This window comes from Bufo gargarizans, chromosome 1 (genome assembly GCF_014858855.1).
Source record: "Bufo gargarizans isolate SCDJY-AF-19 chromosome 1, ASM1485885v1, whole genome shotgun sequence".
In the NCBI taxonomy this organism is placed as follows: domain Eukaryota; kingdom Metazoa; phylum Chordata; class Amphibia; order Anura; family Bufonidae; genus Bufo; species Bufo gargarizans.
The window spans coordinates 687,541,063-687,567,255 of NC_058080.1; the positions used below are offsets into that span (position 1 = coordinate 687,541,063).

The following is a 26,193-nucleotide window of genomic DNA, read 5'->3' on the forward strand; positions in this document are numbered from 1 at the left end:
GAGGTGGTGGAGATTGGACGTCAATCGGTGGGACCAGTGATACTGGTCTTACACGCGGGCGGGAATGACCTGTGTTCCCAGAGGATGTTGGAATTAATGGAGTTGATGAGGTCTGATTTGGAGTGCTTCCCTGTGTTCTTCCCGGAACTGGTTATAGTGTGGTCAGAGGTAGTGCCAAGGGTAGCACAAAGTATAAAAGTTCCGTAGGCATCGCTCACCTGGTCAGTCTTGCAGTGGATGCACGGACGGTGCTTGGAAGGGGCACCAGTTGCAAACTGTATGAAAATAAGACGGGATGTCCAGCTTTCCAAAAAAGATGTTGTTCTTTATTCCAAAATAACACAGGATAAAAGACAATCCAACACGGCAGGTCTACATGTTTCGGATGCTCTAATACTGATGCTTATTCATGACACGGGTAGTTTGGCATGGCGCCAGGGACGGGGAGGCTATGGAAAAGTGCAGGAGGACACTGACTGCTCGAATGTCCCGTTTTGTGCGTTCCAAAGGAGGGGTGGTTGTCTGGCACTGGCAGTTAGAGGGCGATAATAGATCTTTGATGAGGCCTGACGGTGTGCACCTCACAGAGATTGGATTGGATATCTTTTTGTCTAGTTTGCAGGATGGCATCGAATAGGCTTTTAGTTTGCTGGGTGGTGGTCGGAGCCCCGTTTAAGATACGGTCTTCCTCCGTGGCGGCATTTGAAAAGGAAAGTTCGTGGTGAAGAATTATTGGCGTACGTACACCCTGGGGGAGCCAGGGTGGTATACCACATCGGAGGAATGGTTCGTGGAGGAGGTGGTGTTTTTGATACCGTTTTGTTAAAGGAAAAAATTAGCTGTGGCCGATCATCACCCAGTAAAGGATTGGTTGGAAAAAAAAAAAAATAAGTTGTTGGTGTCTTTTTTGTGAGTTTGAAGGGGCCCGGAGGGCCAGCAGTCCGACTTCCGCTTTCGAACTGATCAGATGCTGTGGTCACATTTGAAATGTAAGAGATCAGCCTTATTTTAAATAGCAGAGACCCGGCAGCTATGGCACCCGCTGCACATGCGAGCTGGCGCCATGTTTAGGGAGGAGGTCCTTAACCACTTCAGCCCCGCTAGGTGAAACCCCCTTCATGACCAGGCCACTTTTTACACTTCGGCACTACACTCCTTTCACCGTTTATCGCTCGGTCATGCAACTTACCACCCAAATGAATTTTACCTCCTTTTCTTCTCACTAATAGAGCTTTCATTTGGTGGTATTTTATTGCTGCTGACATTTTTACTTTTTTTGTTATTAATCAAAATGTAACGATTTTTTTGCAAAAAAATGACATTTTTCACTTTCAGCTGTGAAATTTTGCAAAAAAAACGACATCCATATATAAATTTTTCGCTAAATTTATAGTTCTACATGTCTTTGATTAAAAAAAAATGTTTGGGCAAAAAAAAAAATATGGTTTGGGTAAAAGTTATAGCGTTTACAAACTATGGTACAAAAATGTGAATTTCCGCTTTTTGAAACGGCTCTGATTTTCTGAGCACCTGTCATGTTTCCTGAGGTTCTACAATGCCCAAACAGTAGAAAAACCCCACAAATGACCCCATTTCGGAAAGAAGACACCCTAAGGTATTCGCTGATGGGCATAGTGAGTTCATAGAACTTTTTATTTTTTGTCACAAGTTAGCGGAAAATGATGATTTTAATTTTAATTTTTTTTTTTCTTACAAAGTCTCATATTCCACTAACTTGCGACAAAAAATAAAAAATTCTAGGAACTCACCATGCCCCTCACAGAATACCTTGGGGTGTCTTCTTTCCAAAATGGGGTCACTTGTGGGGTAGTTATACTGCCCTGGCAATTTAGGGGCCCAAATGTGTGAGAAGAACTTTGCAATCAAAATGTGTAAAAAATGACCGGTGAAATCCGAAAGGTGCACTTTGGAATATGTGCCCCTTTGCCCACCTTGGCAGCAAAAAAGTGTCACACATGTGGTATCGCCGTACTCAGGAGAAGTTGGGGAATGTGTTTTGGGGTGTCATTTTACATATACCCATGCTGGGTGAGAGAAATATCTTGGCAAAAGACAACTTTTCCCATTTTTTTATACAAAGTTGGCATTTGACCAAGATATTTTTCTCACCCAGCATGGGTATATGTAAAATGACACCCCAAAACACATTCCCCAACTTCTCCTGAGTACGGCGATACCACATGTGTGACACTTTATTGCAGCCTAGGTGGGCAAAGGGGCACATATTCCAAAGTGCACCTTTCGGGTTTCGCCGGTCATTTTTTACACATTTTGATTGCAAGGTACTTCTCACACATTTGGGCCCCTAAATTGCCAGGGCAGTATAACTACCCCACAAGTGACCCCATTTTGGAAAGAAGACACCCCAAGGTATTCCGTGAGGGGCACTGCGAGTTCCTAGAATTTTTTTTTTTTTGTCACAAGTTAGCGGAAAATTATGATTTTTTTTTTTTTTCTCTTTTTTCCTTACAAAGTCTCATATTCCACTAACTTGCGACAAAAAAGAAAAAATTCTAGGAACTCGCCATGCCCCTCACGGAATACCTTGGGGTGTCTTCTTTCCAAAATGGGGTCACTTGTGGCGTAGTTATACTGCCCTGGCAATTTAGGGGCCCATATGTGTGAGAAGTACTTTGCAATCAAAATCTGTAAAAAATGACCGGTGAAATCCGAAAGGTGCACTTTGGAATATGCGCCCCTTTGCCCACCTTGGCATCAAAAAAGTGTCACACATCTGGTATCGCCGTACTCAGGAGAAGTTGGGGAATGTGTTTTGTGGTGTCATTTTACATATACCCATGCTGGGTGAGAGAAATATCTTGGCAAACGACAACTTTTCCCATTTTTTTATACAAAGTTGGCATTTGACCAAGATATTTTTCTCACCCAGCATGGGTATATGTAAAATGACACCCCAAAACACATTCCCCAACTTCTCCTGAGTACGGCGATATCAGATGTGTCACACTTTTTTGCTGCCAAGGTGGGCAAAGGGGCACATATTCCAAAGTGCACCTTTCGGATTTTGGAGGCCATTTTTTACACATTTTGATTGCAAAGTTCTTCTCACACATTTGGGCCCCTAAATTGCCAGGGCAGTATAAATACCCCACAAGTGACCCCATTTTGGAAAGAAGACACCCTAAGGTATTCCGTGAGGGGCACTGCGAGTTCCTAGAATTTTTTTTTTTTTGTCACTTTGTCACAAGTTAGCGGAAAATGATGATGGTTTTTTTTTTTTTTTCTTACAAAGTCTCATATTGCACTAACTTGCGACAAAAAATAAAAAATTCTAGGAACTCGCAGTGCCCCTCACAGAATACCTTGGGGTGTCTTCTTTCCAAAATGGGGTCACTTGTGGCGTAGTTATACTGCCCTGGCAATTTAGGGGCCCATATGTGTGAGAAGTACTTTGCAATCAAAATGTGTAAAAAATGGCCTGCAAAATCCGAAAGGTGCACTTTGGAATATGTGCCCCTTTGCCCACCTTGGCATCAAAAAAGTGTGACACATCTGGTATCGCCGTACTCAGGAGAAGTTGGGGAATGTGTTTTGGGGTGCCATTTTACATATACCCATGCTGGGTGAGAGAAATATGTTGGCAAAAGACAACTTTTCCCATTTTTTTTATACAAAGTTGGCATTTGACCAAGATATTTATCTCACCCAGCATGGGTATATGTAAAATGACACCCCAAAACACATTCCCCAACTTCTCCTGAGTACGGCGATACCACATGTGTGACACTTTTTTGCAGCCTAGATGCGCAAAGGTGCCCAAATTCCTTTTAGGAGGGCATTTTTAGACATTTGGATCCCAGACTTCTTCTCACGCTTTAGGGCCCCTAAAAAGCCAGGGCAGTATAAATACCCCACATGTGACCCCACTTTGGAAAGAAGACACCCCAAGGTATCCAATGAGGGGCCTGGCAAGTTCATAGAAATTTTTATTTTTTTCGCATAAGTTAGCGGAAATTGATTTTTTTTTGTTTTTTCTCACAAAGTCTCACTTTCCGCTAACTTCGGACAAAAATTTAAATCTTTCATGGACTCAATATGCCCCTCAGCAAATACCTTGGGGTGTCTTCTTTCCAAAATGGGGTCAGTTGTGGGGTGTTTGTACTGCCCTGGCATTGGAGGGTCTCCGCAATCATTACATGTATGGCCAGCATTAGGAGTTTTTGCTATTCTCCTTATATTGAGCATACAGGTAATGAGATTTTTTTTTCCGTTTAGCCTCTGGGCTGAAAGAAAAAAATGAACGGCACAGATTTCTTCATTCGCATCGATCAATGTGGATGAAAAAATCTCTGCCAAAAAAAAAAAATGGAGGGGAAAGGCGTCTGCCAGGACATAGGAGTTCCGCCCTACATCCATACCCACTTAGCTCGTATGCCCTGGCAAACCAGATTTCTCCATTCGCATCAATCGATGTGGATGAATAAATCATTGCCGGGATTTTTTTTTTTATATATATATACAAAGTGTTTGCCAAAGCATAGGAACGCCGCCTCCTCCTCAGCTCGTGTGCCTCGGCAAACATATCTGTCACTGCAGAGGAGAAAATCCCGTCTTGCAGCGCCGCATACACCGACTTGCGTGTAATCTGACAGCAGCGCAATGCTTCTGTCAGAATGCACATCGGTGCTGCAGCTAGTAGATCGGTTGGTCCACCTGGAAGGTAAAAAAAAAAAAAAAAAAGAAAAAACCAGGCCACAACGCAATAATTTTATTAACTTTGGAACAGAACATGTAACTTTAACTTTTGGAACTAAACATTAACCTGTTTGCGTACTGGTGTTTTTTTTTGTTTTTTTTTTTGTTTTTTTACCTTTATAGAACAAACCTCTCCTTCCCCATGGGTCAATGTGCAAAGCGCAAATCGCCCAAAGATGTGGCGAAGTGCGTTATGCACTTTGTCCCATGTGAAAGGAGACGTTTGCAGCAGCTGTGAGTGAATGGGCCCTAATAGCCCTGTGTGCCTATCCTGGTGAGATGATCCCTATGCTAGGTGTACCTGTGTGTGGTACTTTCGGAAACACTCCCCTAAGCATAGGGCAGGGTGGTCGGGACAGTCAGGACAGAAATAGCGGGTGTCACGCCTTATTCCACTCCTGCTACAGACACGACATTTTTTTCGGGGTGGCGGTCGGTTTGAGGTACCAGCAACGACACTGGGGAAGTGTCGCTCGTGTAGACGGCTAACTACACTGGTGGATGGGGCCACGGAACCTCCTGGATACAGGAGGTTCGCGATGATCTCTTCCTGAAATTTGAGGAAGGATCCAGTTCTCCCAGCCTTACTGTAGAGAACAAAACTATTGTACAGAGCCAATTGAATTAAATATAAAGACACCTTCTTATACCAGCGTCTGGTGCGTCGGGAAACTAAATACGGAGCCAACATCTGGTCATTGAAGTCGACCCCTCCCATGTGGAGGTTATAGTCGTGGACTGAGAGGGGCTTTTCAATGACACGGGTTGCTCGCTCAATTTGTATTGTCGTGTCTGCGTGAATGGAGGAGAGCATGTAAACGTCACGCTTGTCTCTCCATTTCACCGCGAGCAGTTCTTCGTTACACAGTGCGGCCCTCTGCCCCCTTGCAAGACGGGTGCTAACGAGCCGTTGGGGGAAGCCCGCGCGACTAGTTCGCGCGGTACCACAGGCGCCAATCCGTTCTAGAAACAAATGCCTAAAGAGGGCCACACTTGTGTAGAAATTGTCCACATAAAGATGGTACCCCTTGCCGAATAAGGGTGACACCAAGTCCCAAACTGTCTTCCCACTGCTCCCCAGGTAGTCAGGGCAACCGACCGGCTCCAGGGTCTGATCTTTTCCCTCATAGACCCGAAATTTGTGGGTATAGCCTGTGGCCCTTTCACAGAGCTTATACAATTTGACCCCATACCGGGCGCGCTTGCTTGGGATGTATTGTTTGAAGCCAAGGCGCCCGGTAAAATGTATCAGGGACTCGTCTATGCAGATGTTTTGCTCAGGGGTATACAAATCTGCAAATTTCAGGTTGAAATGGTCTATGAGGGGCCGAATTTTGTGGAGCCGGTCAAAAGCAGGGTGGCCCCTGGGACGGGAGGCGGTGTTGTCACTAAAGTGCAGGAAACGCAGGATGACCTCAAATCGTGTCCTGGACATAGCAGCAGAGAACATGGGCATGTGATGAATCGGGTTCGTGGACCAATATGACCGCAATTCATGCTTTTTTGTCAGGCCCATGTTGAGGAGGAGGCCCAGAAAAGTTTTAAGTTCAGAAACTTGGACTGGTTTCCACCGGAAAGGCTGGGCATAAAAGCTTCCCGGGTTAGCGGTGATAAATTGTGTGGCATACCGGTTTGTCTCTGCCACGACTAAGTCTAAAAGCTCCGCAGTCAAGAACAGCTCAAAAAATCCCAGGGCCGAATCGATCTGAGCTGTCTCAACCCGAACTCCAGACTGGGCGGTGAAAGGGAAAACTACGGGTGCGGCTGAAGTTGGGGACTGCCAATCAGGGTTTGCCAGCACCTCTGGGATTCTAGGGGCTCTACGGGCACGTCTTTGCGGTGGCTGCGACGGGGTCACTACTGCACGTGCCACCGTACCAGCTTCAACTGCCCTTCTGGTGCTCGCTACTTCACCAGGTTGTACGGCAGTGCTGGTACTAGGTCCAGGAAGGGCTGGGCTGCTGGTGTATGCCTCACCACGTAATCCGACAGCACCAGCCCCACTCTGCTGCTCTTGAAGCGGATCCTGCGCAACCTGCGGTCTAGCGACACGGGGCCGGGTACGCCTGGTGCTATCAGGGACCTCAGCCTCCTCGTCCGAACTTTGGGTCAGAGAGCCACTGCTTTCTACAGGTTCGTATTCTGACCCGCTGGATTCATCAGATGAGGGTTCCCACTCCTCATCCGACTGGGTCAGAAGCCTGTAGGCCTCTTCAGAAGAATATCCCCTGTTAGACATGTGGGCAACTAAATTTAGGGGTATTCCCTGAGACTACCCAAGAAAAAAAAAAGCAAGCCTGTCTTACAAATGGGAGGCTAGCGAAGTACCGGAGGCTGCTGCGGTTGATAAAAAATATCAAAACTGATTTTTTTATCGCCGCAGTGCGTGTAAAGTGAATGTGCAGTGATCAAAAAAAAATTTTTTTTTGTCACTGCGGTGGGGCGGGCGTGGGTGAACGCACGTGTGGGCGACCGATCAGGCCTGATCGGGCAAACACTGCGTTTTGGGTGGAGGGAGAACTAAAGTGACACTAGTACTATTATAGATCTGACCGTGATCAGTTTTGATCACTTCCAGATACTATAAAAGTACAAATGCTGATTAGCGATACGCTAATCAGCGAATAACGGACTGCGGTGCGGTGGGCTGGGCGCTAACCGATCCCTAAACTACCTAACCAAGGGGCCTAAACTATACTGAAACCTAACGGTCAATACCAGTGAAAAAAAAAAGTGACAGTTTGCACTGATCACTTTTTTCCTTTCACTAGTGATTGACAGGGGCGATCAAAGGGGTGATCAAAGGGTTAATTGGGGTGATCTGGGGGCTAAGTGTGGTGTAGTGGGTACTCACAGTAATGATGTGCTCCTCTGCTCCTCTGCTGGAACCAACCGACCAAAAGAAGGAGCAGAGGAGCACAGCAGCCATATAACCCCATCATATTTACTAATATGTGGGGTTAAATGGCTGCTGATTGGATTTTTTAAAAATCAGCAACCTGCCAGCCAATGATCGTGGCCGGCAGGCTGCTGACGAAATACTGTGCTTCGAAATGCCGGCCCGCGATGCGCATGCGCGGGCCGGCTGTGACGTAATCTCGCGTCTCGCGAGATGACGCGCCGATGCGTCCAGGAGGAACAAATCAACCACCTCCCGGACGCATCGGTGCGTACAGCGGTCGGGAGGTGGTTAAGGGGTTTTAAAAGCTTGTTGATTGGCTTTCAACAAGCTTTATTAAGTTCCCGAACACCGAACTTGAACCCAAACTTTTGCGTCAAAGTTCGGGTTCGGGTCCGAGCAGCAAACTAGATGTAACATAAACAAATATGCGGGGAAAATGGACCTGCGCAGAATTTATGCTGCGGATTTCTAGTGTGTAGCAATGCGGCTTTCCTGTGAAAACATTGCAAGGGTATAAATTCACAGCATAAAATCTGCGCCATCTGGCTGTACCCTTAACCCCTTCCCGACTGCCCACTGACTATATACGTCCTATGTGCACATACCTCGTGCAGATGGCATGTATATAAACAGTCAGGCAGCGCTTTAATCCCAGCACTGCAATCTAGCAGGAGCAGGTCAGGTCCTGGCTGCCAGGCACAGCGGGGACCCTGAGGAGAAGACTGGAGCGGGTTTTGTGAGTTTGCACAGGGTCACTAAACCAGCACAAGTGCAAAATCACAAAAAAAAAATTGGACATTCAGGCCTTTTTTTAGGCCTGGTCATGAAAGGGTTAATAATAGAGAACCGACCCCTATGACATCCTCCAATAAGACATAGCGATAAGGGATATTATAAGATTTTTTAGTTTGTAAAAAATGTCATGAAATGAATGCATTTTTTTAGAAGTGTTTTTTTAGTCACACATACTTGCATTTTTAAGGCCTAGAAAAAAAAATTGCATGCTGTGATTTTTAAAAATGCCAAGGGACAGAATAATATCAGAAAACGCCACCGCAAACAAATAAAAAAGTGTTTGTAGGGCATTTTAAAATTTCCTATTGGCCAATATATAACATGTCTGTGGTGTTTTTTGCTCCTAAAAAAAGGCTGGGTTTTATTGTAAAATAACCTACATGTGCACCTGGCTTTACATCGGGATCTGTGACCCATTTTCATCCCTCTATAAATGAACCCCACACGCTGGATCCAAGGGGATCTATGGAGCATGGATTGTACCATGATATAATGAAGCGTAGGGGTGCACTGCATCTACACATGAACATGTCCTCATGTATAAATCTACTGGGTTAGCGACCAATCAGATCGCTTGTTTCATGTGTTGACTTGCAGCTGCAGTGTAAAGAGAGCTGTCCTCTGATTGGTTATCCCTTCCTTCATGTGCTAACCTGCAGGGGAAAATGAAAGCTGTTATCTGATTGGTTGCTATGGGCAACACTTCTAATTTTTCCTGTGTACTGTTTGCATGAGGAAGGCCTAGTGTCTCCTGTCAGCCTGAGGTCTGAGTACAGTTCCCTTCATACCATATATACCCCCCACCCCCAGAAGTCAATGGGGGAAAGACATAAAAACACTTGAGGGACAGGGCAAAACACTGCCTTATTTCTGGACATGTTTAACCCCTTCAAGACCATGACAATTTTGGAGGAAACATTTTTGTTTTTTCTTCTGTGCCCCACAAGAGCCATTTGACGCTTTTATATTTCCATCGACACAGCCATATGAGGGCTTTTTTTTTTTTTTTGCAGTATTTATTGGCATCATTTACCGTAATATTCTGTATAATGAGGAACGTTTAAAAAATTATTTGTGGGGTGGAATGAGAAAAATGCTATTCCAACATGGTTTTCTGGATTTCGTTCTTATGGCATTCACTGTGTGGTAAAAATGACGTAACACAGTTGTGCAGTGTATCAGATAAGGCGGGGGTCCGACTCCTGACACCCCCCGATCAGCTGATAGTGCTCGTGCAAGCGCCGCATCCTCTTCAATGTTTACGTGCGTGCCGTCTAGATTATAGCAGAATTGCAATCTAATTACAACTGCTCTGCCCGTACAAGTGTAATTACAGCGCGACACCGCTACAAGCTGCATAGTGAGCAGTTGAACATTGAAGAGGACGCAGCGCTCAGACAAGCACCGTGACCCCTACAAATGTCTGACAGACCCTCACCAATCTGATATTGATGACTTATCCTGAAACAGCACAACCCCTTTGAAGAGCATCTGTCAGCAGTTTTGTACCTATGAAACTGGTAGAAATGTTACATGTGCACTTGGCAGCTGAAGACATCTGTGGTGGTCCCATGTTCATATGTGCCCGCGTTGCTGAGAAAAATGATGTTTTAATATATGCAAATGAGCCTCTAGGAGCGCCTCCATTGCTGTACATGTACATGGCAATTCATTTACACAATAAAAGATACAGGCAGCATGAAATTGCACACACTGGATGGAGCACTTTTTTTCCATTTGCGGGCCGTTTTTTGCATTCCGTATATGTAACCATTTATTTCAATGGTTCTGCAAAAAAAACGGAATGTACTCCGTATGCATTCCGTTTCCGTATTTCAGTTTTTCCGTTCCGTTGAAAGATAGAACATGTCCTATTATTGCCCGCAAATCACGTTCCGTGGCTCCATTCAAGTCAATGGGTCAGCAAAAAATACGGAACACATACAGAATGTACTCTGTTTGTCTTCCGTATCCGTTCTGTTTTTGCGGAACCATCCATTGAAAATGTTATGCCCAGCCCAATTTTTTCTATGTAATTACTGTATACTGTATATGCCATATGGAAAAACAGAACAGAAAAATGAAACGGAAACATAATGGAAACAAAAAAAGGAACAACAGATCTGTGAAAAACGGCCCGCAAAATACTGAAAAAAGCCATACGGTAGTGTGAAAGGGGCCTTACAAACACATCACCTATTTTCAGTAAATAAAGAGATAATTGCAGTGTTGTCTAAGCCCACAGTCCAGTGCTTTTTCTCCTCAAAAGACGCTTCTGACATAGTCTCTGGGTCATGAGTGGCTTGACTCAAGGAATGTGACAGTTGTAGCCCATGTCCTGCATACGTATGTGTGTGGTGGCTCCTGAAGCACTGAATCACAGTCCACTCCTTGTGAATCTCCCCCAAATACTTGAATTATCTTTTCTTGAGAAAACTTTCAAGGCTGTGTTTATCACTGCTACTTGTGTACTCTGTGAACAGCCAGCTTAGAAATGACCTTTTGTGGCTTTTGTGGAGGGTGCCAATGACTGTCTTCTGGACAACTGTCAAGTCGGTAGTCTTCTTCATGATTGTGTAGCCTACTGAACCAAACTGAAGGACCATGCAATCCAAATTTTTACATTTTTCTGCTTTTGCACAATAAAACCATTTTTAAAGAACAACATTTTTTTGCATCCCAAGATTTATAACTTTGTATTTTTCTTTCTAAGGAGCTGTTTGATGGCTTGATTTTTGAGGGATGCCTTGTAGTCTTCATTGGTTTCATTTTGGGCTACATAACACTTTTTATTCTGTTCTTTGGTGACGAATAAGCAAAAAGCAGCAATTCTGGCATTTTTTTGTTCTTTTTACGGTGTTCACCACACGGGATAATTTACATGATATTTGTGTAGTGAAAATCATTACAGATGGTGGTGATACCATATATGAGGAGGAGATTTTATTTTTGGAAGCGTATTTTTTTATTGGAATTTTTCTTTATTTAACCACTTTCAGACCAAGCCATTTACCCCCTTCCTGATCAGGCCTAATTTTGCAAATGTGTCACTTTATGTGGTAATAACTTTGGAACTCTTTTACTTCTCCAAGCCATTCAGAAATTGTTTTCTTGTGACACATTGTACTTCATGTTAATGGTAAATATGAGTCAATACGTTTTACCTTTATTTATTAAAAGATCCAAAGGTTAACGAAAATTTGAAAAAATTCACTGTTTTCTAAATTTGAATCTCTCTGCTTTTAAGACAGATAGTGATGCCCCATAAAATATTCATTAATTAATATTCCCCATATATCTACTTTATGTGGGCATCATTTTAGCAATGTAATTTTTTTTTTTTAGGACGTTAGAAGGTTTAGAATTTTTTAAGCAATTTTTGAAATTTTTAAGAAAATTTCCAAAGTCAACTTTTTTAAGGACCAGTTTAGTTCTGAAGTCACTTTGTGGGGCTTATATAGTTGAAACTCCCCATAAATGACCCTATAGTAGAAACTACACCCCTGAAAACTGATTTTATAAACTTTGTTAACCGCTTAGGTGTTCCACAAGAATTAAAGGAAAATGGAGATGACATTTCTAAATTTTAACTTTTTTTGGCAGATTTTGCATTTTAATCCATTTTTTTTCTTTAACACATCAAGGGTTAACAGCCAAATAAAACTTAATATTTATAACCCTGATTCTGCGGTTTTCATAAACACCCCACATGTGGTTCGTAAAAACTGATGTAGGGGCACACGGCAGGGCGCAGAAGAAAAGGAATAAAATATGTTTTTTAGGATGGCAGATTTTGCTGAACTGATTTTTAGATGCCATGTCCCATTTGAAGCCCCCCTGATGCACCCTACAGTAGAAACTCCCAAAAAGTGACCCCATTTTGGAAACTAGGGGATAAGGTGCCAGTTTTATTAGTACGATTTTGGGGTACATATTATTTTTAATTACCCTATATAACTTTTTTCTTAACGTCATATTTTTTTATTTTTCTGCTGATCTTTCTGTGCAAGGGCTCGTTTTTTGCAGGAAGAGTTGACATTTTAATTGGTACCATTTTTGTGTGCATATGATTTTTTTGATCATTCATTATTACACTTATAGGGCAAGGTGACCAACCAAAAAATTGGTTGTTTTAGCACAGTTTTTATTTATTTATTTTTACAGCATTCGCCTGAGGGGTTAGGTCATGTGACATTTTTATAGAGCAGATTGTTACAGACATGGCAATACCTAATATGTATACTATATGTTTATTCCATGTGTATGTATACTAATATGTATTCCAGAACGTCCATTCAGAGATAAACAACCGCCTATAGGACGTTTATAGTCAATGGGCAGTAAGGAAGTGGTTAATAATGGTTTTTTTTTTTTACTTTGTTAATCATTTAATAGTCCCACAAGACAAGAGGATTATAAACAGGCAATCGTATGATCTCTATTAAAATACATTGCAGTATTCCTATAGTGCTGTGCATTTTAACATCAGAGCCTCTCTAACGCAGCCTGCTGGAAAGGCATCAGCACCCCGCGATCTCAATTGTGGGGTGCCGATGGAATATAGAGGGAGTCCACTCCCTCTGTAACCGCTAACATGCAGCAGGAGCCATTACCCGCTGCCTGTCAGGGTTTAAACTGCCACCATCTATGCTCCAGGCTGTTAGGGTAGTAGCATGGCACTCATGTGACAGTCAAGCCCCCGCTCTGCGCTCTGTGTCCAGTGCAGCTCTTAGATTAGGCTGCCATAAAAAGGCTGTGGCCCAGCCTAAGGCCCGTTATTGACCGCTGTAAAAAGACATATGGGTGGTCACTAGGGTTGAAGGCTTTGCAGGTGTTTTGTGAAGATTTTCTTATTAGACTATGACACCATGAGTCTATAATATTTAACTTTTTCACAATATTCTAATTTTCTGAGATACTGACTTTTGGGTTTTCATTAGCTGTAAGCCATAATCATCAACATTAAAAGAAATAAACTCTTAAAAAAGATAGCTCTGTGTGTAATGAATCTATAGAAGATATGAGTTTCACTTTCTGAATTGAATTACTGAAATAAATTAACTTTTTGATGATATTCTGATTTATTGAGATGCATCTGTATGTACTGTACAGGGATAATGGTTATAGATATAGCAATCACTCCCAGCCTCTGCCACATTAGAAGTCACCAGTATTATAAATGGGACATGGCAGGCAGAGGGCCCTGTTACTGTACATTGGGGTCCAGGTTCAAATGACCTCCCTTAGAGTGAGCACATGGGGCTACATAAGAAGTAATCTGTGCATGCTCAGATTTATGAGGCTACTTAGTCTAATATGTCTTATTTATTATCCCATATAGATAGACTTTACTGAATGAAACAATGTATGACAATGCAATCCTGAAGAAACCCTGTTGTTTGAATCTTGATAAACTTCTTGAGGATTTTTCACAGATAGAGAAGGTAAATACTGGGTAAACTCAAATTTGTCTAAACTTTTAAGGATGCTGCTTGTTTTTGGTCTCTGGATGAAGTATTCTCTTCATCTAGACAGCATAACTTCATTTTTTCATAGCTGTATGAAGTCGTATTTTCTGTGGGACAAGTTGTAGTTTTCAAGGGCACCATTTTGGGGTGGTTCAGATAATATATTAATTAACTTACAGCAGTTATATTATTATTTTGAAGGGATAAATGAAATTACAGCATTTTTATTTTATTATACAGGTCCTTACCAAATGTAAATTTGCAAAAAAAATGTGGTTTTTTTTTTCATTTTATTTTGCGCAATAAGTGTTTTTTTCATATAAATTATTTTTATTTTTATTTCATTTTTGTCTCGTTAGGACAGCATTTACTTCTATAACACATTGCAGTCTTGACAGGTAACCTTCTAGGCACATACAGTACAGACCAAAAGTTTGGACACACCTTCTCATTCAAAGAGTTTTCTTTATTTTCATGACTATGAAAATTGTAGATTCACACTGAAGGCATCAAAACTATGAATTAACACATGTGGAATTATATACATAACAAAAAAGTGTGAAACAATTGAAAATATGTCATATTCTAGGTTCTTCAAAGTAGCCACTGTGACGAACTGCGACCGCCGCGGCCACAATACGTCACGAAACCGCCACAGCGCCCCTAGTGGTCAATCCGCAAACAGGCCTCCCAGCCACTTTCAGCACACCGACAGTCTAACTTGAGTCCGTACAGTCGATAGGCTGAAAGCGCAGGGAGTGGACCGCCGACTGACCGCAAGTAAGCGTGTGACGAACTGGACCGGAACCACACATAGGGTAGTTTAACTGCCACCACCTTGCAATTTATGGGAGCAAGGAACCCACTATCTAGATAACAGAACCGAGTAGCTTTCTCTTCGGAGAGGCTAGGGTAAGTTTTTGCAGTGTTTGAAAACAGGCATATGGCTAGAGAAATGACTTGGAGGTCATTTATCATACATCTATATACAATACAAATTATCACGATGCACAGTAATTATAACACAATAATCAAGGAAAGTATAGTCCAATAAACAAAAGGGAGAAAAGAAAGAAAATACTTAGTTTCCGCAGAAAAGATGTCTGTTGGTGAAATGGTCCGTTGCAGGGATAAAGTCCAAGAAGCCGTTGTCCAGTGTAATATGCCTACAGCCCACGGGTTCTCTGGCTGAGGCCCTCTTCAGGTGTTGTTAAAAGTGGAGAACTCCTTTAGCAGATTCTAGGTCTTTGTTATAAAGGGATCCCAGAATCAAGGCGGGGAATTGAGAGTCCGCCTGCTGGGCAGGCTGTATTCCTGAGGTGAATGTCAGTTCTGAAATATGGCATGTGCCATATCGTGGGATGTCTCCGCTGTACACAAGTAACAAGCACATATTCACATTCCCCACAAAATATGGAGTTCAGGGATACCAAATCTGACTATTATAACTGGTTCTCTGATGGGGTAACACCATAACTTTATCTGGGCATCTCCTAGAGTTATATTTGTCATATGTACATATCCAGTGAATTCTGAGTGACACGATGATGTAATTTTTACGTTCGTAAGATGCATGGTCTCTCTTAAAAAAGTAAAAATCATATCTCAGATTCATGTTGCAATCTGGGAAACCTTGGTGCCGGCCTGTCTGCAGCAAGCTAGCTTACAGACCCTTATGGCAGCGACACCAAATGGCTCCCCCCAGGTGTTGTCTTCACATCTAGCTGTGATATCTCTGCAGAAAGGGGAGCTCTTTTGTCAACCTAAGGAAGCCAGCTGTAATTGCGTTATCTGCTGGGCATCTATTGACTGACTTGAACAAAAGGACTATGTTGTTCTCTGGGTACACAAAAGAAGACGCTCTGAGTAATCAAATTGTAGATTCTGGGGCCTAGGAAAATAATTACTGTTTAATAGACCTACTGCTCAATAAGGGAGACTAATATTGATAATATTGGGAGGACAGTTCAATATTCTCGCGGATCATCCGTGACAGCCACCTTTTGCTTTGATTACTGCTTTGCACACTCTTGGCATTCTCTTGATGAGCTTCAAGAGGTAGTCACCTGAAATGGTCTTCCAACAGTCTTGGAGGAGTTTCCAGAGATGCTTAGCACTTGTTGGCCCTTTTGCCTTCACTCTGCGGTCCAGCTCACCCCAAACCATCTTGATTAGGTTCAGGTCCGGTGACTGTGGAGGCCAGGTCATCTGGCGCAGCACCCCATCACTCTCCTTCATGGTCAAATAGCCCTTACACAGCCTGGATGTGTGTTTGGGGTCATTGTCCTGTTGAAAAATAAATGATGGTCCAACTAAATGCAAACCGCTGTGGTAGCCATGCTGGTTCAGTATGCCTTCAATTTTGAATAAATCCCAACAGTGTCGCCAGCAAAGCACCGCCACACCATCACACCTCCTCCTCCATGCTTCACAGGTGGGAACCAGGCATGTAGAGTCCATCCGTTCACCTTTTCTGCGTCGCACAAAGACACAGTGGTTGGAACCAAAGATCTCAAATTTGGACTCATCAGACCAAAGCACAGATTTCCACTGGTCTAATGTCCATTCCTTGTGTTCTTTAGCCAAACAAGTCTCTTCTGCTTGTTGCCTGTCCTTAGCAGTGGTTTCCTAGCAGATATTCGACCATGAAGGCCTGATTCACACAGTCTCCTCTTAACAGTTGTTCTAGAGATGTGTCTGCTGCTAGAACTCTGTGTGGCATTGACCTGGTCTCTAATCTGAGCTGCTGTTAACCTGCGATTTCTGAGGCTGGTGACTCGGATGAACTTATCCTCAGCAGCAGAGGTAACTCTTGGTCTTCCTTTCCTGGGCCGGTCCGCATGTGAGCCAGTTTCTTTGTAGCGCTTGATGGTTTTTGTGACTGCACTTAGGGACACTTTCAAAGTTTTCCCAATTTTTCGGACTGACTGACCTTCATTTCTTAAAGTAATGATGGCCACTTGTTTTTCTTTACTTAGCTGCTTTTTTCTTGCCATAATACAAATTCTAACAGTCTATTCAGTAGGACCATCAGCTGTGTATCCACCTGACTTCTCCACAACGCAACTGATGGTCCCAACCCCATTTATAAGGCAAGAAATCCCACTTATTACACCTGGCAGGGCACACCTGTGAAGTGAAAACCATTTCAGGTGACTATCTCTTGAAGCTCATCAAGAGAATGCCAAGAGTATGCAAAGCAGTAATCAAAGCAAAAGGTGGCTACTTTGAAGAACCTAGAATGACATATTTCAGTTGTTTCACACTTTTTTGTTATGTATATAATTCCACATGTGTTAATTCATAGTTTTGATGCCTTCAGTGTGAATCTACAATTTTCATAGTCGTGAAAATAAAGAAAACTTTTGGTCTGTACTGTATGCATATGGCAAGCCTAAAGACCATAGTTAGTCGCACCATGGCAGCTCATAGACACCTCAGTATCACATACAGACGTGGACAAAATTGTTGGTACCCTTTGGTCAATGAAAGAAAAAGTCACAATGGTCACAGAAATAACTTTAATCTGACAAAAGTAATAATAAATTAAAATTCTATAAATGTTAACCAATGAAAGTCAGACATTGTTTTTCAACCATGCTTCAACAGAATTATGTAAAAAAATAAACTCATGAAACAGGCATGGACAAAAATGATGGTACCCCTAACTTAATATTTTGTTGCGCAACCTTTTGAGGCAATCACTGCAATCAAACGCTTCCTGTAACTGTCAATGAGACATCTGCACCTCTCAGCAGGTATTTTGGCCCACTCCTCATGAGCAAACTGCTCCAGTTGTGTCCGGTTTGAAGGGTGCCTTTTCCAGACTGCATGTTTCAGCTCCTTCCAAAGATGCTCAATAGGATTGAGGTCAGGGCTCATAGAAGGCCACTTTAGAATAGTCCAATTTTTTCCTCTTAGCCATTCTTGGGTGTTTTTAGCGGTGTGTTTTGGGTCATTGTCCTGTTGCAAGACCCATGACCTGCGACTGAGACCAAGCTTTCTGACACTGGCTAGTACATTTCTCTCTAGAATTCCTTGATAGTCTTGAGATTTCATTGTACCCTGCACAGATTCAAGACACCCTGTGCCAGACGCAGCAAAGCAGCCCCAGAACATAACAGAGCCTCCTCCATGTTTCACAGTAGGGACAGTGTTCTTTTCTTGATATGCTTCATTTTTTCGTCTGTGAACATACAGCTGATGTGCCTTGGCAAAAACTTCGATTTTTGTCTCATCTGTCCACAGGACATTCTCCCAGAAGCTTTGTGGCTTGTCAACATGTAGTTTGGCATATTCCAGTCTTGCTTTTTTATGATTCGTTTTCAACAATGGTGTCCTCCTTGGTCGTCTCCCATGTAGTCCACTTTGGCTCAAACAACGACGGATGGTGCGATCTGACACTGATGTTCCTTGAGCATGAAGTTCACCTTGAATCTCTTTAGAAGTCTTTCTAGGCTCTTTTGTTACCATTCGGATTATCCGTCTCTTAGATTTGTCATCAATTTTCCTCCTGCGGCCACGTCCAGGGAGGTTGGCTACAGTCCCATGGATCTTAAACTTATGAATAATATGTGCAACTGTACTCACAGGAACATCTAGTTGCTTGGAGATGGTCTTATAGCCTTTACCTTTAACATGCTTGTCTATAATTTTCTTTCTGATCTCTTGAGACAGCTCTTTCCTTTGCTTCCTCTGCTTCCTCTGGTCCATGTCGAGTGTGGTACACACCATATCACCAAACAACACAGTGATTACCTGGAGCCATATATATAGGCCCAATGGCTGATTACAAGGTTGTAGACACCTGTGATGCTAATTAGTGGACACACCTTGAATTAACATGTCCCTTTGGTCACATTATGTTCTGTGTTTTCTAGGGGTACCATCATTTTTGTCCATGCCTGTTTCATGAGTTTATTTTTTTACATAATTCTGTTGAAGCATGGTTGAAAAACAATGTCTGACTTTCATTGGTTAACATTTATAGAATTTTAATTTATTATTACTTTTGTCAGATTAAAGTTATTTCTGTGACCATTGTGACTTTTTCTTTCATTGACCAAAGGGTACCAACAATTTTGTCCACGTCTGTAGCAGGCGGACCAATAGGGTGACGCTGGAAGTTCCCTCCTCCTGTCAGGTGCCACAGTGGGTATTCAGCGTAATATATTAGGAATGGAGTTATCTCTGCTCCCAAGTGTTAGAAGGGCTTGTTGACTCTTAGTTCCACCATTACAAAGATATAACAGTTTTGGCAGTATGTCATTTTTGAATTTCATATTATTATTATCATTATTATTATTTCTGCGCACCAGCCTGCAGGGGGAGGCACGGCGATGGAGAAGCTGGAGTGGAGAGTAGTATGATTCTTGGATGAATCTTCTCTTTGAAAGGGAATAAATAGATGTATGAAGGCCCACTCACATCTGGTGTTGCGTGGACTAAAAATAGATGTAAACCAATTGTAAAAAAAAAATTATATATAGGGGCACAGAGATGGACAATGTATTGTAAAAGGATAAACTTTTATTTAACAATAGTAATACTAAAATACCTATTGATCAAAAATATAATAAAATAAAATATACAATTAAAAGTATGCAAATAAGATAAGGAGGGCCCTCCTTTGATTGTATGCAGCATGTGTATATGCACTGGATGCTAAACCTTGGATGCTATGTACAAGCCATATACATAAAGTGCCTGGTGCCAGCTGATTACATGAAAGTGCTGGGTGCAAGCTGAGTACACAAAGGTATATTGCACGCTGAGTACACAGGATGTAATAATTCAATATTGCATATATCAATAAATCAAATGCTGGATATGAGCTGAGTACATGAAGTGCCAGGTGCTTGCTGAATACACAAAAGTTGAGTGCACGCTGAGTACACAAAAACTGATGTTTCAATATTTGATGCACGTTACAGTTTGATGCACGCTGAATACTCCAAAGTAAAATGCACGCAGGATACGCTATAGTTAGTATTTTAGTGCTTAGTCACTGAGTTAGTAGTTCAGTACTTAGTTACTGTGCATGTCAGGCTATGTTTCTCTCAAATGTCCATGCTGTAGGAGTATGCAGTTGGAGTGTATAGGAATTCTTACGATCATTGATACTTAAAACATTATGTTGTATCACAATTGGGGGTTCAGTACTTTACCACTCCACACTGCTTTAATCGTCCGAATCGCATGTTGTTTCTTTGCCCTGCAAGGACCTACGCGGCGTTCCACATGGTCAGTCGCACCTCCACGTGGCATCCCACGTGACAGAGGCGGGGCAGTACATCACTCACTAAAAGAGTTGTCATTCGTTCTCTAATAGTGAGTGACGTACCACCCCGCCTCTGTCACGTGGGACGCCACGTGGAGGTGCGACTGACCATGTGGGACGCCGCATAGGTCCTTGCAGGGCAAAGAAACAACTTACGATCCGGACGATAAAAGCGGCGTGGAGTAGTAAAGTACTGAGGCAACCTCTGGCACTCCAGGTGTTGTAAAAACTGCAACTCCCAGCATGCATACTTAGGCCTCATGCACACGACCGTTGTGTGCATCCGTGGCCGTTGTGCCGTTTTCCGTTTTTTTTCACTGACCCATTGACTTTCAATGGGTTCGTGGAAAAAAAATCGGAAAATGCACCGTTTGGCAGCCGCATCCGTGATCCGTGTTTCCTGGCCGTGAAAAAAATATGACCTGTCCTATTTTTTTCACGGCCAACGGTTCACGGACCCATTCAAGTCAATGGGTCCGTGAAAAATCACGGATGCACACAAGATTGTCATCCGTGTCCGTGATCCGTGTCCGTTTTTTCCTATCATGTCAATGGCAAACTTGACTTAGATTTTTTTTTCATTTTTCATGTCCGTGGATCCTCCAAAAAACAAGGAAGACCCACGGACGAAAAAACGGTCACGGATCACGGACCTATGGACCCCATTTTGCGGACCTTAAAAAAAAAACGGTCGTGTGCATGAGGCCTAACTCTGTTCTTCTCCAAACCCCCATAGAAATGAATAGAGCATGCTGGGAATTGTAGTTTCACAGCAGCTGGAGTGCCGAAGGTTGCCGACCCCTGGTTTAGGGCTACAGCAGCACACGTTAAACAGGTTTTCTCTTTGGCTTGATAGCTACAAGACTCACTAACCAAAGGGGTGGGGCCAGCCCATTATATGGAGGATAACGCTAAGAACCGCCAGTTAACTATTTCTTACCCATATGTACAGCCTTTTGGAATACATAGTGCATAGATAAGACACTTTAACCATTTGTACCATTGACAGTGTATAGTTGACATTTCAGTAAACAATCTGAAAACTTTAGAAAAGAACCATAGTGTTAACCCTTTAGCGGGGAACCAGCGGGTCACTGCATATGCATAAGCATGTGCACCAATGTCTTCTATAACAGAATGTTTTCTGTTTGGACAGAAATTTGCTGAGATTAATGGAAAGAATAACCTGCTTGAAATCCAGCTGGAGAAATGGAGTCGAATGTGGAAAATTAGTCAGACAAAACAGTTGAGCTTCAGACAAGGTTTGATGATGATCATTGAGCTGTAGTGTCCTGGAAAATTGGTGTTCCTAGTACTTTAGCAGTATTTATTTGATTAGTCTTCAACATTTAGGAGTACCCATCACATGTGCACACTAGCATGTGATTAGTCTGGGAATAAGGGGCCAGTAAATTACTTCTCAGATTTTCTGACAAATCTGTTGAACGTTGAGTACAATGTGTTTAAGTGCACATGCTCATTAGTGCACTCCCTTCTTAGAATGAGAAAATTGGCCTCTGGTACTCCTTGCCAATCTCTGGGATAAAAAGAACAATGTCTTTTTGTCTTTTATCCTGTAGTGTAGCATTCAGGTCCAACCATTGTGCATGAAACTGCAGCACAGGCCCTGTCAAAACAACTGCCTTTAAGCAACACCGGTCAATCAGGTTCACAAACTTCTAGAGATCAGCTGCTAGAGCTGGTGAAGATGTGGCTAAGTTTACATTTCCACCACTGTAACGCATGCATGGGCTTAAAGGGGTCTTCCGATATGAGTCGAATACCAATGGCAAAGAGAAGTGTGTTTAAAAAATAAAATGACACCCTCACAAACCTTTTTAAAACTCCCTTCTTTTCTGTGCCATGGCTCATGTGGTCCACCAGAAAATTGGGATGACAGCTATTGAAGGTATATAGCCACTTTTAATCTGCCAAAGAGAGAGATGCTCTGTAGTGGGGCTTGCAGCTCTGGCTAATAAAGGAGTATTGTAAACTGGAGGCCTCTTCTTACGGCATCCATACTGGATTGGAACGTGAGATGGGTGGGAGTGTTTGTCCCTCTGGCAGCCATCATGATACATTTGAGGGACTAAGGGTTTGGGAGTACATTCTAAATCTTCTGTCTTGGCCTCCAAGACAGCTTGTCCTGCTCTTGCATCCATGTGTGGTAGTAGGGCATATGGAATACCCTTTAAGACCTTGCTTGCTGAGTCATTTACATTATGTGGGAATAATGTAGGAAAACTGGAAGCTGTATACTTCAGGTTTAGTGTTTTTTAGGTTTTCTATGTGATTCATACTGAAAAATCTGACTGCATGAAATTTACGTCATAATTCTGTTTATTAACGTGCAGAGTACACCGCATTACAAGGGGTCATCAAGGGTCTGCAAGAAACTATTGAGTTACAATGTAACATGAGAGGTAATCCACTGAATTGTCTAATATTTTCTTTATCATCTAATACAGTGGTTATAGGAAAATTAATGCAATTATTCATATAATAAAATACATTATTTTATTGTGCTTCGCTATAAAACACAACATAAATCCTTTAAAGGCTATGGACACCTTAGGGGGCAATTTTTTTCATTATTTATTCATTTTTATTTATTTTATGCATTTATATAGAGCTACTATATTCAGCAGCACTTTACAGACATTAGCATCCAACTGTCCCCAATAGGGCTCACAATCTAAGGTCCCTATCAGTATGTCTTTGGAGTGTGGGAGGAAACCGGAGTACCCAGAGGAAACCCACGCAAACACGGGGAGAACATACAAACTCCATGCAGATGTTGCCCTTGGTCAGATTCAACCCTAGGACCCCAGCGCTGCTAGGCACCAATGCTAACCACTGAGCCACCATGCTGCCCTATTGTATTTTACTCATGTTGAGCTTAAAATATTTTTTCAATTTTTTTTTATTAAAAATGTTGAGCCCCTTTCTCTGTACAGCCTTGAGATTCTCTAGTAGAAGGCTCTGTTTTTTTACTGTGTTTTGTCAATTCAGCTTACGGCTTCTAATCTCTGACCTTATAAACACTCATTAAAGCTTAATTATTATTTTACTGAAAAGAATGTGACTTAAGTGTTTTTGAGTTATTAGTCATTTAGAGATTAGGGTTATTAGATGACCAACAGAAAGTATGATTCTCACAGCTAGGCAGAAATTAACCCTTTATGACAAAGCTTCTGAATATTTTTAATAAAGACCAATTGAAAAAAATATTTTAAGTTGAAAACAAATAAAATGCAGCCATAGTGAAATTGCCCTTGAAGGTGATTTTATATTGAATTATAGTAGATAATTATTTCTTAACGAATTGCAGTATTAAAGGGGTTGTCCACTCCTTTACTACTGAAGGCCTCTCTTCAGGATAGGTCATCAATATTTGATGGGGGTTTGTTCCAACACTCTACACCCCACCAATTAGTTGTTGTGCACTGGGGCTACACAATGCTGTGTAGCATTGTGCTGTGTATAGAGCTGGTTACTGTAGCACTGCTCAGTGCTCCAGCCATCAACTCTACCAAAAACATGCTGTCTTTGGGATAAAAAAAAAATGCCAGGGACAAAAAAGTCAAAAATTGACGAAGGACAGGGTTTGGAATCAGAAAAAGTATACTTCTCACTTCTATATCCACTCAGAAAACTGCATCAAACATTGCATGTTTTAGATTCGAAGAAATATATATCCGGGAGACATATCAGGCATATATTTGTTAATACCTGTGGCTTTTGGATTGCTCACAATAACTACTAAGGAGTCTGAAAGATTCCCTCCCCTAACACCACCCTCGAATGCAGAAGGCCTATCTCTTCCTCTGGACATTGTAAGATGACGGAATTATGTCAACTGGTGCACCATCCTATGCCAAAGGAAGCAGGAGCAGCATGAATGCAGAGTGATTTGGGTCCGCCCTCAGTGCACATAACTGCTCATTTGCGTATGAATTTAAATGACTTTTTCACCAGAACGAATCAATGGATTGCCAAGTGAAAATTATCATTCAGCTGAGCTGGCCCTACGATGCATTGTAACTGGTTTATCAGTGAATTTCTTGATCACAGACTCCCTTTAACACGATGCTTGATGTGTCTACATGGCAAATGTGACTCATTCGTACCTTTATGTTTGCATTTAGATGAAAATGGCAACCTTAAGAAGAAAATAAGTACCTTAGAAGAAAAGCTTCAAGATGTTACAGAGGTAACATAGTAACATAGTACATAAGGCTGAAAAAAGACATCTGTCCATCCAGTTCAGCCTGTTATCCTGCAAGTTGATCCAGAGGAAGGCAAAAAAAAAAAAACTGAGGTACAAGCCAATTTTCCTCACTTAGGGGAAAAATTTCTTTCCGACTCAAATCAGGCAATCAGAATAACTCCCTGGATCAACAACTTATCTCTAGTAGCTATAGCCCAGTGGTGGCGAACCTATGGCACGGGTGCCAGAGGCGGCACTCAGAGCCCTCTCCGTGGGCACCCTGGAAAAAGTCTATGGTGTACCGATAGATAGGGCGCACTATGAACAGCACAGGCAGCGCACTGAATGTAGGCAGGCTATTATAGCTAAATGATAAAGTACATGGAAGATATACTATAGTGGACTGTACAATTTAAAACAAAGCAGAGGTCACCTGCATGTATAAACCTCGAAGCATGGACAGATCCCGGACCCGGATGAATCAACTTGAAAAGGAAAAGTAAAGTCCAGCTTCTAAAATTATTGATCCTTTATTTAATGCGGTTAAAAAAAATCTGTTTCCAAACAACACGGGTTACGCGGTCATGAGTAAGGACCAGGATTGTAGGGTCCGAAACGCGTAGACCGCGTACTCAGTGTTGTTTGGAAACAGATTTTTTTAACCGCATTAAATAAAGGATCAATAATTTTAGAAGCTGGACTTTACTTTTCCTATACTGGACTGTAGTATTCAGGGTAAATTACTGTGTTGGCACTTTGCGATAAATAAGTGGGTTTTGGGTTGCAGTTTAGGCACTCTGCTTCTAAAAGGTTCACCATCACTGCTATAGCCTGTAATATTATTATATTCCAGAAATACATCCGTAGGAACGCGCTGTAAAACGCTCAGGTGTGAACCCAGCCTTAAAGTGGTTGTACCACCTGGGAAATGTATGGCATATCGCTAGGATATGTCATAAATGTCAAATAAATCCTGATTCTGAACAGGATTTTTAAAGTGAAAGGAGAGCAGCGGCACATGCATGACCATCTTATATTCACTGCTATAGGAATTCCAGAAATAGCTGAGCGCATAAAACCCATTCTAAATCAGTGTGTGCTCCCTTGGCTTTTTTCAGATCTCCCACAGCAGTGAATGGAGAGCAAGGCATGCATGCACATTATTCTTTAGGCCTCATGTACACGACATGTGTGCCAGCCGTGCCCATGCTACAGACCACAAATTGTGGTCCGCAATGCACGGGCACCAACCGTGTGCCCACCATCTTCAGAATCTGACCCATTCACTTGAATGGGGTCTGCGATCCGCATCCGACGGTCCGCACTGCATAAAAGTAGCGCATGTGTAACGTGCCGCCCCACAGGGCCCTATCGTGTCCCAGGTTTAGTGGAATGCCGAGTGGTGTGGTGCGGCCCTTAAGCGTCTCCCGACCGCTTAACGCACGGATGCGTCTGGGAGGCGGTTGATTCATTCCTCCTGGACGCATCAATGCGTCATCTCGCGAGACGCGAGATTTCGGACTGAGCCGGCCCGCGCATGTGCATCACGGGCCGGCAAATGAACGAGAACAATTTCGTCACCAGCCTGCCAGCCAATGATCGTGGCTGGCGGGCTGGCGATTTTTAAAATGTCAAATCAGAAGCCATCTAACACATCATATTAGTAAATATGATGTGTTAAATGGCTTCCCTGCTCCTCTGCTGGTCCTTTTGGTCGGTTGGTCTCAGCAGAGGAGCAGGCTTCACAGTGAGTAGCACCAAACACCACACATAGCCCCAGATCACCCCCCTGCACCCCAAT

General features: G+C 42.5%; 1 protein-coding gene across 1 annotated transcript in view; it reads left to right on the forward strand.

Moving 5' to 3' along the window:
* The first annotated feature begins 13,797 nt into the window (after positions 1–13,797).
* Positions 13,798–26,193, forward strand: part of CCDC152 (coiled-coil domain containing 152) — a 52,855-nt gene continuing 40,459 nt past the window's right edge. Inside the window, exons 1-4 of the mRNA XM_044283202.1 lie at positions 13,798–13,878; positions 21,339–21,444; positions 22,537–22,605; positions 24,331–24,395. Coding sequence (XP_044139137.1) covers positions 13,798–13,878; positions 21,339–21,444; positions 22,537–22,605; positions 24,331–24,395 — 321 coding nt within the window. The remainder of the gene's footprint in view (positions 13,879–21,338; positions 21,445–22,536; positions 22,606–24,330; positions 24,396–26,193) is intronic.